The following is a 13,122-nucleotide window of genomic DNA, read 5'->3' as shown; positions in this document are numbered from 1 at the left end:
AAAAGGATCTCTCACAGAACTGATAGGATGGAAAAAGTGTCCCCTGAGGTTATTTGGGATATGTCGCTTTTTGCTGTTAGGAAAACCTGCACAATTCCCAGCATTGCCTTCCAGAGCCCTCCACTAACCCAAACTTTTTAACACAAAACCAAAACAGCCTGCAGGGAAATCAGCAAAAGCCTGGTTCTCAAAACAAAACTTTGGAGCATGGAGAGTTTTCCCCTCTCATATTCCTGGCTAAGTCATTGCTTATCTTCAAACTGGGAAGGTTGTTGATTCTGCTGTTGGGAATACAATACACAAGTGTTTCCTCAGAGGACTTTGGTACAGCTTGATCAGAAGAGAGACACAACCAAATCATAAAAGAAACTAAAAATGGAAGGAGTTTGTAGCACTTTTTTTGTAGAAAAATATAAAAAAATATAATTTCTGGATAGTGGCAAGGAAACATCTGCATTCCACATGCTTACACAGTCTTACATAAAAGTACCAAGCAACCATGTCAGGGATCCCCTGCAAAATGCTTTGGAACAACACAAATTTGCTCAATGTTCTGTAAGATCAGTTTGCTCTTACCTATAATTTGGACAAAATTCATCATTTGCAGTGGAGACATGTTTACTACACGTAAAATGTAGACAACATCTCTTCAGTCTGGAAGGGCAACAATGCAGATAAATGTCTTGGTCTGAAGCCTCATGGTAACAGGAGGAGGAAATGAACCTGAATTAGAACATCAGAGCCAAGGTCTGAATGATCAGAGAATAAAGATTCACAGAGAATAAAGTGAAATGTGGCATTTGGTGAACACTGAAGGCAGTTTGCTGGTGGAAAGAAAACAAAAAAACAGCAACATGCAATTTATTTTAGAAGACTATGTTGCAATGGATGGGTAAAAGAGGTACTTAATGAGTCCCCAGTTGTGACTACTTGACTTTGGAAATAAAACATTGTGAAAGGGGAGATCAGCAGGGTATCCATGCACAGAGCAGGGGCTGGGGGGAATGGTGGAGCACTTGGCACAGCCTGGAGGAGACTGAGGGGAGAACTCACTGCAGTTACAACTTCCTCGGGAGGGGAAGAGGAAGGGCAGGCACTGATCTCTGGTGACCAGTGACAGGCCCTGAGGGAAGGGCCTGAAGTTGTGTCAGGGGAGGTTTAGGTTGGATATCAAAAGGTTCTTCCCCCAGAGGGAGGTTGGGCGCTGGGCAGGGCGGCAGTGGTGACAGCACCGAGCCTGACAGAGCTCAAGGAGCGTTTGGACTCCCGGGCACAGGGTGTGACTCCTGGGGGTGTCCTGTGCAGGACCAGGAGCTGGACTCGATGATCCCTGCGATCCCCTCCAGCTCAGGACACCCCCCGGGCCTGCCCTGGCTACTCGTCGGCCCCGGAGAATGCCCAGGGCCCGGGGGAGCCCTCCCGCTGCCCGGGGGCGGGCCCTGCGGCGGGCCCACCCCGGTCTGTGGGCACATCCCCCCGGGGGCGGCCCCGCCGAGGCTGCTCCGTCCGGCCCAGACAATGGGCGACGCGGCCCCGCAGCACCGGAAGTGAATGGCTCGGATTTCCTCGCACATTCCTCCGCGGCGGAAGTGGCGGCGGCCCCGCCCTCCCCCTCCGCGGTGCCGTCCCGCCCCGTGCGGGGCGCTGAGGGGCGGCGGTTGGAGCGCGTTCGCGCTGGCTTCTGTCGGAGGGGCGTCCCGGGGGCGGCGGGTGCGGGACCCGCCCGTGCAGCGGAGGAGCGGCGGGGGGACTACTTTTTGTCTCGGAAGGCAACGCGCCTCGCGGTTCCGGGGGCGGTGTAGACGCGCGCGTCACTTCCGGCGGGCCGGTCCGCGAGGAGCGGGGCTCGGGCGGGGGGAGCGGCGGGGCCGGGACAGGACAGGACAGGACAGTGGCAGGACGGGACAGCGACATCGGCAGCGCCACCGGCACCGCCCGCCGGGGATGCGCCTCGGCCCCCGGCACGGCCCCTGAGCGCCGCGCCCGCCCCCTCCGCCCTGCGCTCCCGGCGGCGCCGGCGCCCCCCTCCCCCTGCGGCCATGGCGGGGGGCGGCGGGTCGCGCTACGCGGCCGAGTTTGTGCCGCCGCCCGAGTGCCCCGTGTTCGAGCCCAGCTGGGAGGAGTTCAGCGACCCGCTCGGCTTCATCGGGCGCATCCGCGGCCTGGCCGAGAAAACCGGCATCTGCAAGATCCGGCCCCCCAAGGTACCGAGCCCGGGGCCCAGCGCGGGGCCGAGAGGGGCCGCTGCCCCTTCCCCCGCCCGCCCGCCCGCGGGGTCGTGTGTGCCCCCCGGCAGGCCGGGGACACCGAGCGACCTGTGGAGTGTCTGCCCTCGGAGCGGGGGGTGCGGGGGTGGCTCTGCAGGAGGTGCGTGGCCGTGTCCGGGACCTCCCGCTCTCGTCACTTCAGCCAAAAACAACCCGCGTATGAGTCGGGAAAGCTGCGAAGGCTTCGCGGGTGAAATCGGGCGTTCACTCCGAGAGGGGAGGAACGAGAAGGGACGTTGTTTGTTTTTAATAGGTTATTGTTTGTAAGCATAAACTTGAAACTGTTGAGAGGAGTGCGGCCAGCCTGTTTGTGCCGAGGAATTATGTTTATTCGTAGCAGTTTAGAAGGCAGAGACTTAATCGCTCTGGTGACTCGGTCATTGCTTTACGATCACTTGCCCGGTGACCTGGCAAAGCATCTCGGCGAGAACATCAGGCACTTTGGCAGCCAGATCCCTAAATTATTCAAGTGCAAAAGTGTGGCTGCTCAGACTTGAAAACACCGAGAGAGATAAAAACTTGAAAAGAAAGCGTGAGCAACTTGGACATTGTTGATTGGATTTCATGATCCTTCCTCTCCTGAGCTGTTTTGGTTCCCGGAATCTGTTTAGTTGGTTTTAATGACACGGTGAAAACTTGACCTCCGCGAGGCTGCCCTTTCTAAAATAAGCAGAATGGCTCAGGTTGAGAGGCCCCAAGAAACCGATCCAGGCCCTCTTCGTTGAGAATAACTAGAACTTTCCTGGCCGTTGGATGTGTTTGTGTTTCTCCAGGATTGCACTGCGGGGTCTCACGAGGTGCAGGCCTCGCTTTAGCCCTTTGCAGTAGGGACTAAATCAGACGCTTCACACTCATCTTACGGATTTATTTTATTACCCTTTTCCATTGTTGCAAGTTGTCAATATTTTAGCCTTGGACTTGAGGCCTTTATTTACTGCAAGAGGGCAAATAATAAATATTTTGTGTGGCTTGTGCCCCAGGCGTGGAGTGTCCTTACTGTGTTGTATTTGTTGACATAACTGAAGCTTCCATAAAATGTGCTAAAAACCTGAATTGCGTGTTCTGATGTTGTAATTCATTTTTGAGAGACAGGGCTGGGAGGTACTTGTGGTTGAACCGACAGCCGGTGGTGCTGAGAGAGTCATTATTTAAGGCTCCATTTCTCTTAAATATTGGGCTCCTGGCTGGTGGTCTTATCTTTATACATGAAAACGGTAGATGTGTTAAAATGTGCTTTATTTATCTTTGTTGCTTTTGGCAGTGAGAACTTCTCGGTGTGCAGGTTATATGGAACTTATTTTTAGAGTAAATAACCAACAAGCTACAGGGTGTACCACTTAAATTTGGCATGAGGCAATGCTGAAATGCTTTGAGCCTCATTTTCTTTTACATTTTTCATTCTGTGAGGATCTTTAACTAAAGTATTGTGGGAGGAACTTTATTGTATAAGCACAGGAATGCCCTAAAATTGGAAAATTATATCACCAGTTGTACTGAGAAACTCATTTACTGTTGGAACCTTGTTTATTCAGACATTATTGGGGTCTTCTGGTTTTGTGCATTTTTTGAGAAGTTTCTGGAAGCAATAAAGTGTCTTTCTGTCTCTGTTTAGGACTGGCAGCCTCCATTTGCATGTGAAGTGCAAAGTTTTCGTTTCACTCCGCGAATTCAGCGCCTGAACGAGCTGGAGGTGAGTGAGCTGTTCCACTGTTGATTCAATTGTTTGTTCGCACTGAAAGCAGGAGGTCCCGCTGCTTGGGATTCTCATCCTGGCCGGTTTCTGAATGGGGGATACTTTAGAAATCCCACAGACCACATCAATGTTTATACTTGGCAGTAGCAGAGTTCGTATAAAATAACTCTCCATGGCTTTGAGAAAAGTCTGTTTTTTATTTCATTACCCAAAATAACCACAAGAGTTTTTCACATTCAACTGGAAATGTCTAAAATGAGTTCCAAATACCATATGTGTAGTAAGAGCAGCCAGTGTCTGGCCTTCAGAGCTCCCCAGGCAAGGATTTTTGAAATATTTACTGCTGTTCTGAAGCCTCTGGTTACCTCATACTATCTTGATAATGCCTTTTAAGCCTTAAAATGAACTGATTTTTTATGGGCTTATTATAGTTGGTTAATTTTATGATTTAAAAATCTCAGTGAGCCTTCTTGAAAGCAGCACGAGTTCCATTCTGCCTTGGCTTTTGCTTTTCTTTACTTTTCTCAAAGCCTTGCTCTGTTCGTGTGCCAAAATGTCCTGTATCGTTTGGCTTGTGAATGGGTCTCCTTATGGAGAGTGATTTGAGTCCTCCAGAAATACTCAAGGGAGGAGGCCCCTCTGCATGGTTAAGGCTTAAATAAAACCTGTTTATAACTCTCCATCTCCCCACCAATGTGTATTTTAATAATTACTCTTTTGTTTCTTTCTGGAATACTTATTTTTTCATAAGTTTGCATTCTGGTTTCAAACTAAGAAACTCAGGGGTTTGGTTTATAGGTTTAAATGCAGATGGAAAAGCATATACAAGTCTTTGTTTGTAAAGATCTTTTTTATCAGTGTTTCTGTTTCTAGAGTTTTTTATCATGACTGAGAAATACCTTCCTTGGCAATGTTTACACTGAAAATGAAAACATTATAAAATGCCTTGTTTTCTCTCAAAACTGTAAGGTTTGTGACATTTGTTTTGGGACATTCATAATTGTCTGCCTTTATTGATTGCAGGCAATGACAAGAGTGAAGCTGGACTTCTTGGATCAGTTAGCAAAATTTTGGGAACTTCAGGGATCCAATTTAAAAATCCCTGTGGTCGAGAGGAAGATTCTGGATCTCTACGGGCTGAGCAAGGTGAGTATTTGTAACCCTTAGTCAGGCAGGGACTTTGTTTTGCATTCAAGCTTAAAAGCCAACTAGCAGGGAGGGCTTGTTGTAGAGCACCAACCTCATTAATGGAGAGATTAAGGGAGTGGGGGGAAAATACAATGAAATAACATTTCAAATTTGAATGATTATGGCAGAGATATCATAGTGCAGTTAAATCAGTTACCTTTGGTTGGATTCTATACACAAGTATTCATTGCCTTGTGTAGCTTGACTGTCCTGATGCCAGCTTGCCTTTCAGCTCTCCTTTTTCACATGTGGTGGAGCTGCAGGAGCTTGAGGTGTTCTTTGGGAAGGCAGCAAAGTGCCTGTGTGCAGTTCAGCTCTGGCCTGGCAATTCTGTAATGAATTGTTATTAATTATCATTGCTCCCTCCTCTCTCCCAGCAGAGGTTTTTATAGATCTGTATCTTCAAGAATTTATGTCACTTTCAGGAATAATTAATTTAAAAACAGACTTGGCTTAAGGCTGGCTGGAAATGTGTGCCACTGTGGTTATGTTTGGTGTGTTGTCTTTCAAAGCTTACACACAAATTAAATCCCTGTTGGAATTTGCTTTTGCACTGGTGAAATATGTGTACCGTTATAAACTTGGCTGCTAAGAATGGCTTGTCAGTATAACTAGGGAGATTTCTTCTTGCAGGGTAAAGACTGAAGTTCTGGTAAGTTCTAGTGCTTCTAGGTTAGAACATCACTTTCCATTCCCCATCAAGATTTTTTTCTCATGACTAAGTAAAAATGTAAAGATCTGAATAGGTTTTATTTTTAAAGGAAGGAAAGTCGAGTATTTTGGCAAGTCTGGAAGTAATGATAAAGTGCAGGGAGAAGCTGTTAAAATGCCTTTCAGTATTTTTGTTTTTCATGTCTGTGGTGGTTTTCTGGGAGATAGGCAGAACATCAGGGGTGTCAGGGAATATCTGGGTCGCTGTTATGAACTAGAACATTTGAGTTGGCTGCAGATTTGCATGTCTAAGCTCATACCATTTGTTAGTGGCTTCTCTAGCTGTTGTTCATGCATAGATAATTTTATAAAACAAATTGTCATGGACATTTCAAAGATAAGTTGAAATTTAGGTTTAATTTCAAAAGGCTCTTCTAGAACTTTTTTGTAAATATGAGGGAAAAATAATGAGCACTGTTTTATTTAACTGTGTCTGATTATAGGAGGAACTAGAATTAATTTTGCCTCAAAAGGAAACCATACCTTTCCCTCCAGTAACAAAATGTCTTTCCATGGTCTGTGAAATGTTAAGCATGAAATTTGGTCCTCATGTGTAAAGAAATGCAATGCAAAACTACACTCCTGTAGAAATTGTGTTAGCCTTACAATAATATAAATGAAATCATAAAATAAGTGTTTTTAGCTACTTGCCAGTGAAACTTTAAAAGACATGGAGGCAGTGGAAATGTTGCCAGTGTTTCTGAGGATGCAGCTCATGCTGTTACAGTCATTACTTGGAAGCAGCTGTTTTTCATACATAAGCAGTGGTAGTTCTGTATGTGAATTACTGGTGTCAAACCAGTTGAGCTCAGGTGTAAAAACTGGGCTGAGTTAATTGGAAGGTAAATTCACTTATTCCTCTTTTTGTAGTAATCTCTCTTGCATTCACGATTTTGTGAGAGTTTAACTGAAGTTCTGAGCTCCAACACTCTTCTGCCTTGGGACTGTTAGCAAGGGCTTTTCTGCTGGGCAAACCTGTGTTTTGCATCAGAGTACAAGTATGGTGAGAGTTAAGTTTTGAGTTTTTACTGTTGGTAGGGTTTGTATTTTTTTCTGACACACCATTAATCTGAACTGTTATACTCCTCCTGTCTAGGACAGTATGCAGTTTGCATTTACTGGGTAAATTGTCAGGTTAAATGTATGAACTAGTAGGAATAAGTAAGTGCTTGTTACTAAAGTACTAGTCTTTCAGGAAACAAAAGCTAAATTCAGAATTCTGTCACTTTTTCAGAAAACCTCTTAAAGTTTGGTTGGTGTAATTGACTCTTTGCTTTTGCAAGGTGGTGAGAGCAGCTCAAAACCCTTAACTTTTTTATGTTTCAGATTGTTGCCAACAAAGGAGGCTTTGAAGTAGTCACTAAAGAGAAGAAATGGTCTAAAGTAGCAAGTCGTCTTGGCTACCTTCCAGGAAAAGGCACCGGGTCGTTACTCAAGTCTCATTATGAACGGATCTTGTATCCCTATGAGCTCTTCCAGTCTGGAGTCAGCCTTATGGTGAGCCCCTTGTCTTTCACAGGATGAGCAGGGGGCCCAAATGGCACAGAGTGCACAAAACTAGGACATAGAGTCTGTGCTTTTAGAAGCTTTAGCTCTACAAACAAAGGGAGAACCACCCTGATATTTACCTGTGACAGAATAGTGCTGGAACTTGTAAAGGTGACCTTGTGTAGTTATTGTCTGGTGTTTCTTGGTAGGACTGAAGTCAACCCCATTGGGAAGGAAAAAAAGGCAAAAGATGATATGGTTAGTTGGAAAGATATCTTTTGATAAGCTGATAGTTGAGATTCAGTTTCTTTAATTGAAGAGTGGATTTATTGGCCTCTTGTCCCAGTAGTGTGTGTAATGCCATGTGATTTCACTTGTGCTGTTTCCTGGCAAACAGAATGATTCACAGGCCGTGGAATGAATGGCACTGCCTGGCCAATCAACACAGTGTCCTGTGCTCTGATCCTTTAGGGCATTCAGAAGCCTAACTTGGATCTCAAGGAGAAGGTGGAGGCTGAGGACCTCGGCTCTGATGCCCAGACGTCCCCAAAGCAGCCCTCAAGAATGAACGTTGTGCTGAAGAGAACCCGGCGTGTCAAATCCCAGGTACCCCCTTACCCTGCCCTTACAGACAGAGACCAGTGCAGCAGCCTCGGCCTGGGAGCCTCCTCTAAAGCACCCCCAGGGAGCAGTCTGCATTTAAATAAAATCCAGAGGAGGTTGTCTTTCTGAGACCTGGTTTGATGTGGTAGATGCACTGTTACTATCAAAACCTTTAAAAACTGCTTTTTATTTATTGACAAGCTGTCTAAGTACCTTGGTAATGAATATATCTGTGAAAACTAAACAGATAGAAAGCTCTTTGTGAATTGTGTTTTTTAAAACTTTTTCAGATGCCCTTAGTTACACAAATATGTGTAGGCAAGTCTTTGTTAATTGTGGAGTTGCATGTGGGGCTGTCAAACTGAGCAGACCAAAATGCTACAGGTGTGTGAGGGGATGATCCCTGATGGCTGGAAGTATATAGGGCTTCTACAGCTTTGCTCCTGAAAAGCAGTTTCTTTTCTTCTGAATTACTGGTGCTGCAGGAACCTCTGGTTATTCTACCAGCTGATACTCGATCCTGAGAATACCCCCTAGGACATCTCAATTCAGACTGGATCGGGACTGTTCTAAATGCTGTCTCATTAGACACAATTGTGGGGTCTTGTCCTGGTGGCTCCATTGCACTTTTTAAAGCAGCCCTTCACCTTTTGACAGAGAGATCCACTGCAGGCAGCATCCTGAGGTTCTTCACATGAGGTCTGGTGGCTCCCTGCTGGCTCATCAGCGGAGTGTGGGCGAAAGCTGGATTCATATGCAACCAACTTCCTACTTGCTTCATGCCATTCTACACTTAGTTTCAGCACCACAGAGTTTTTTATAGTGCTCTTAAACTGCTTTTTTTTTCAAGTGCATCTTTCTTGTCACTGATATATTCGAGTATCCTTTATAAACTCACTTTTTTCTCTGATATCATAATTTAGATTGCATTGTCTTTTTTAGTCTGATTTCTCAGCTTACTAAAGCTGACTTGATGCTATTTATTGTAACCATGTAACAGTGTATCACATAAGCAGCCCAGACTGCTCTTACCAGATCTCAAATGAAGTGTTGTTAGTAGGTTATCCAGGTAAACTGAGAACACTGCATGAACTGCAGTGGTCATTTGCTATGTGGAATTCTTTCTTTTTTGGATTTTAATGAATCTTACAGGAAAATGCCATTACGACTTTTTTCTCACACATGGTGTAGAGGTGTCACTATGTTATTAAGATCCTGTGTGATCTTCTGCTGATTTCACTAGGGTAATGGTACTCCTCATTTCTCCCTGTTGGAAAAATGATCCTGTGGTGATCCTGGCACTGTGTAGCTGCTTCATGTTTTTAAAGGGCCAGCATTTCAGAAATGAGAGGTTATTTTATTTGTATCATCTGTAAAATTAAATATGTGTATTTTTAAATGCCTTTTATTAGGCTTGGTAGCCAAGCTCTCTTTTGAGCATTACAGTTCTTAGAATGGCTGAAACAACTTGTCAGGAAAAACTCAACCTACTTGCATAGGCAGGAGAAATAGTTTCTGGCTATGTTGGAAGCTTTGTATAACTATCATAAGTCATGCCTGGAACTGCATTTAGAGACAGATTTTTTTCCTCAATAGCCCTCAGTGGTAGAAGGTAAATATCTAAGAACAAAGAGAAATTGTTCCAGATTTCAGTGTACCTCCTTACTGTAGATAGGACACTGTTTATTGTTTGAAGTGTATACCTGGAATTGTACCAGGGATTGTCTAAACAGTCTTCAAAGAACAGGTAATGTGTAAGTAATGTAAAGACTGCTGAATAAATGTCATTCTGCTCTAGCTGAGCCATCTGAATGATACATGTATAGTGTGCCAGGCAGTCCAATGCTTGGGGAATAAGCCTGAATAACTCCACAGACCCCCCTGCATCTCCACAGAGCTTTTCTGAGTGCTAAAAGTACTTTCTGAAAATCCTCTCCATCTTCTTGCAGATAACTTGCCTAAGAATGAATAAGAAAGCATAAAGATAGTAATCAGAATTTTAAATGAACATCCACAGCAGTAGAAGAGGGTGTCAGACTTTAAAAAAGCAAATTTCAGGATTTTTAGACAATGGGGAAAAAAAAGAAAAAAAAAAGAGGGAATGATTATTCTCTTGTGGAAAGGATGGGTTGAGAATCTTTGAATACTACAATCAAATGTCAGTTGAAAACAATGTCTCTGAACAGGAAGAAAATAATGTTATGATAAGGGATACTGTTTAGAAAATAAACTTAACACTTTATTATATTTCTTTTTTCTCTAAAGAAAGCTGTCACAAATAAAACTGGAGAAGGGCACCTGAGTTCCTAAAAGCTTGCAAGAAAACAACAACAAAAAGTAGGATTACTTCAGATTAGGAAAGCAGAATATCTTTAAGGAAAGGTTAAGTTTCGGAGGGTACTTTCTTAGAAACAAACAGTGTGTCTTCATAGATGATCTGTCAGGGTGTATTTTAACTGAGAAGGGATTTGTCTAATGAGGTTACATCGTGGTGATTTCAGGTAAAGAAATGCAGTACTGGAACAAAAGCGCTGTCTTTTCAAAGGATATTAACTTAATGTCCAGAGAATTTTCTTAGCCTCAGATCACATCTAAGCAGTATATCTGCTTTTTGGTTTCTTTTGGAAGTGTCGTTGATTGCAGAAGAACATAAGAAAATGAGCTTCAATTTCTTTAATTTGAAAGATTCCCTTCATGGAAACAGATGTGAAACAAAATAGCTCTGGGAGATGCTGACAAATGCCCCAAACATGTAAATGTTTTGGTTCTTGGTTGTAACTATTGTGGTATTACAGATTGGGGGTGGAGGAGTGGGGATGCAAAAGTTTCAAAGTTGATGAGGGTGGGACAACAGCAAAAGAGAGTGTGTGAATCCTGTATGACTGGGTGGTGTGAGCAGGATTGGCCCATATACAGGAAAAGCCCTTGGGCTCTACTTCCAGTTGCGAAGGTGAAAGAACCAAAAAGAAGAGCAACAAGGCTGGTGAAGGGACTGGAGCACAAGTCCTATGGGGAGAGGCTGAGGGAGCTGGGGGTGTTTAGCCTGGAGAAGAGGAGGCTCAGAGGTGACCTCAGCACTGTCTGGAACTCCCTGAAGGGAAGTTCCAGCCAGGTGGGGGTTGGTCTCTTCTCCCAGGCACTCAGCAATAGGACAAGGGGGCACGGGCTCAAGCTCTGCAGGGGAAATTGAAGTTGGAGATCAGAAAAAAATTCTTTCCAGAGAGAGTAATCAGGCATTGGAATGGGCTGCCCAGAGAGGGGGTGGATTCCCCATCCCTGGAGGTTTTTAAACTGAGATTGGCCGTGGCACTGAGTGCCATGATCTGGTAAAGGGACTGGAGTTGACCAAGGGTTGGACTTGATGATCTCAGAGGTCTTTTCCAACCCAGTCGATTCTGTGATTATATGAAAAGTATGTCTGTATCCTTCAGGATAAAGAGGACATGAGAACAGAATCACAGTTTAATCAAATTTGTTTCCCTTCTGTGGAGAAAATACAATGCAAGAGTGAGTTGTGTTGCTAGCAGTGAGAAAATGGCAAGGAACGCACCATTGTCACTGCCATGTGCTCACAGTTTTGAGTTTGGTTTTTACAGTCTTCAGGGACACTGCCAAAGTGCCCAGTGAGGCTTCTTACAACTTTTGGCATTCACATCTTAAACTGCCAATATCCTGGCAGTGTTCATGAGATTGTGTAGGAGTCTGATTTTTAAAAAAGATTGCTATTTCATTATGCAAAATGTTCTTTTTCAAAACTGTGTAGCTTTTTCCACCTGAACATGGATGGATTTCATCCACTGCAGTTTAGTGGAATCCAAAGCAATAAATCTGGGCAGTGGAGTTGCAAAAATCTGTTTAGGTAATGCGTTTTTAAATAAAGCTGTAAATCTGAGGAGAGGTTTCTGCATATTAATGATTTACTTTTAGTAAATATGATAGTAAAGTATTTTTCATGTGTCATCACGAAATCTGTCAAGAAAATAGCAGGAGAAGTTGTGGAGGTTGTTCATAAATGCTGGTGAAATGATGGCTATGCTGAAAAATGTAATGTGGGTTATTTCTGTCAGGTTCTGTTAGTTGACAGTGCTTGAGTTAATGAATTTCAAATGGAAAATGAGGGACTGGGAAGTCTCCAGGTGTGTTTCCTTACGGCTTGTCGTCCAGAACGTGAGGAATTGATGAGGAAACAGTTTCCAGTTAAGCTGCAGGTTCACAGTGGCCTTACAGAGTTGGTAATGTACATCTAAAGTGAAAATAATTCAATAGCAGCATATAAGTGTTCAAAATTAGAATATCAGCAATAATTAGTTTGAAAGGAAGCCCGTTAGGATACACAGCTCAATGGGAACAGGGACTCCAAATATCACTAAAAATTCCTTAGAGAAATAATGCCTAGGAAACAAAATCTCTTCCAACGTCTTTCGGAAGTGAGGAAAAGAACTGCTTTAGGCTGAATAAATGGAAATCATCTTTCTTTTTTTATCCTGATTGCAAATGTATTTGAACTTATTTTAAACACTTTTTGGAAGAGTTGTTTTTGTTTATTAATTAAGAACTGAAAGCACATCATGCATGACATACAAAGCCGCAACTTTGAAAAATAACAAATGAAGTATCATCAGGAAGTTATTTGAATAGTAACCTTTTTAAAATTAGATACCCACCTTCAAAACTGATAGGCTTACTGAGATCTTTTGAGATCAGTGAATTTCAGGAGGAAGATAGAGAGGGTTTAGTGGTCTTCTCTATCATATCAGAAAGGGTTTTCAAAGTATAAGGAGGCAACGTAAATAATAATGCCAAGGTGGTTGCATTGCAGATGAAGGCAGAATATATTCTTTATGTTCTTGTTAGTTTAGCAGCAGTGTGGTGGGAAAATGAGGCAGTTCAGTAATGGGAAACAGGAAGAAGTTCAGTTGAACAGAGCACTTCAGCAAACAGGAGTGGCAGGGGCATGGAGTTGTCACCAAATGCATCTTTTCACCTCTGATTTTGAGGTTGCAACATGAGCAGCTGTGATCTGAGCTGTACTCATAACATTTCATCACAAACTAACCCAGGAGCAGCCAAACCCGAGGAAGATGGTTGAAATTCGTTAGTGTCATGTGGATCTTTCTACTCAAGGAAGCAAATACAAAACCCTCGTCAAACAGTGTATTTGTTAAAATCCAG

General features: G+C 43.7%; 1 protein-coding gene across 1 annotated transcript in view; it reads left to right on the top strand.

The window, feature by feature from the left end:
• The first annotated feature begins 1,827 nt into the window (after positions 1 to 1,827).
• KDM5A (lysine demethylase 5A) overlaps positions 1,828 to 13,122 on the top strand; it is a 51,757-nt gene continuing 40,462 nt past the window's right edge. The window contains exons 1-5 of the mRNA XM_071551224.1: positions 1,828 to 2,204; positions 3,880 to 3,957; positions 4,984 to 5,106; positions 7,186 to 7,356; positions 7,819 to 7,953. Coding sequence (XP_071407325.1) covers positions 2,040 to 2,204; positions 3,880 to 3,957; positions 4,984 to 5,106; positions 7,186 to 7,356; positions 7,819 to 7,953 — 672 coding nt within the window. The 5' untranslated portion in view covers positions 1,828 to 2,039. The remainder of the gene's footprint in view (positions 2,205 to 3,879; positions 3,958 to 4,983; positions 5,107 to 7,185; positions 7,357 to 7,818; positions 7,954 to 13,122) is intronic.

Source organism: Pithys albifrons, chromosome 3 (assembly GCF_047495875.1).
Source record: "Pithys albifrons albifrons isolate INPA30051 chromosome 3, PitAlb_v1, whole genome shotgun sequence".
Taxonomy (NCBI): domain Eukaryota; kingdom Metazoa; phylum Chordata; class Aves; order Passeriformes; family Thamnophilidae; genus Pithys; species Pithys albifrons.
The sequence above is the reverse complement of the archived record's forward strand: the minus strand, read 5'-3'. Positions and strand labels throughout refer to the sequence as shown.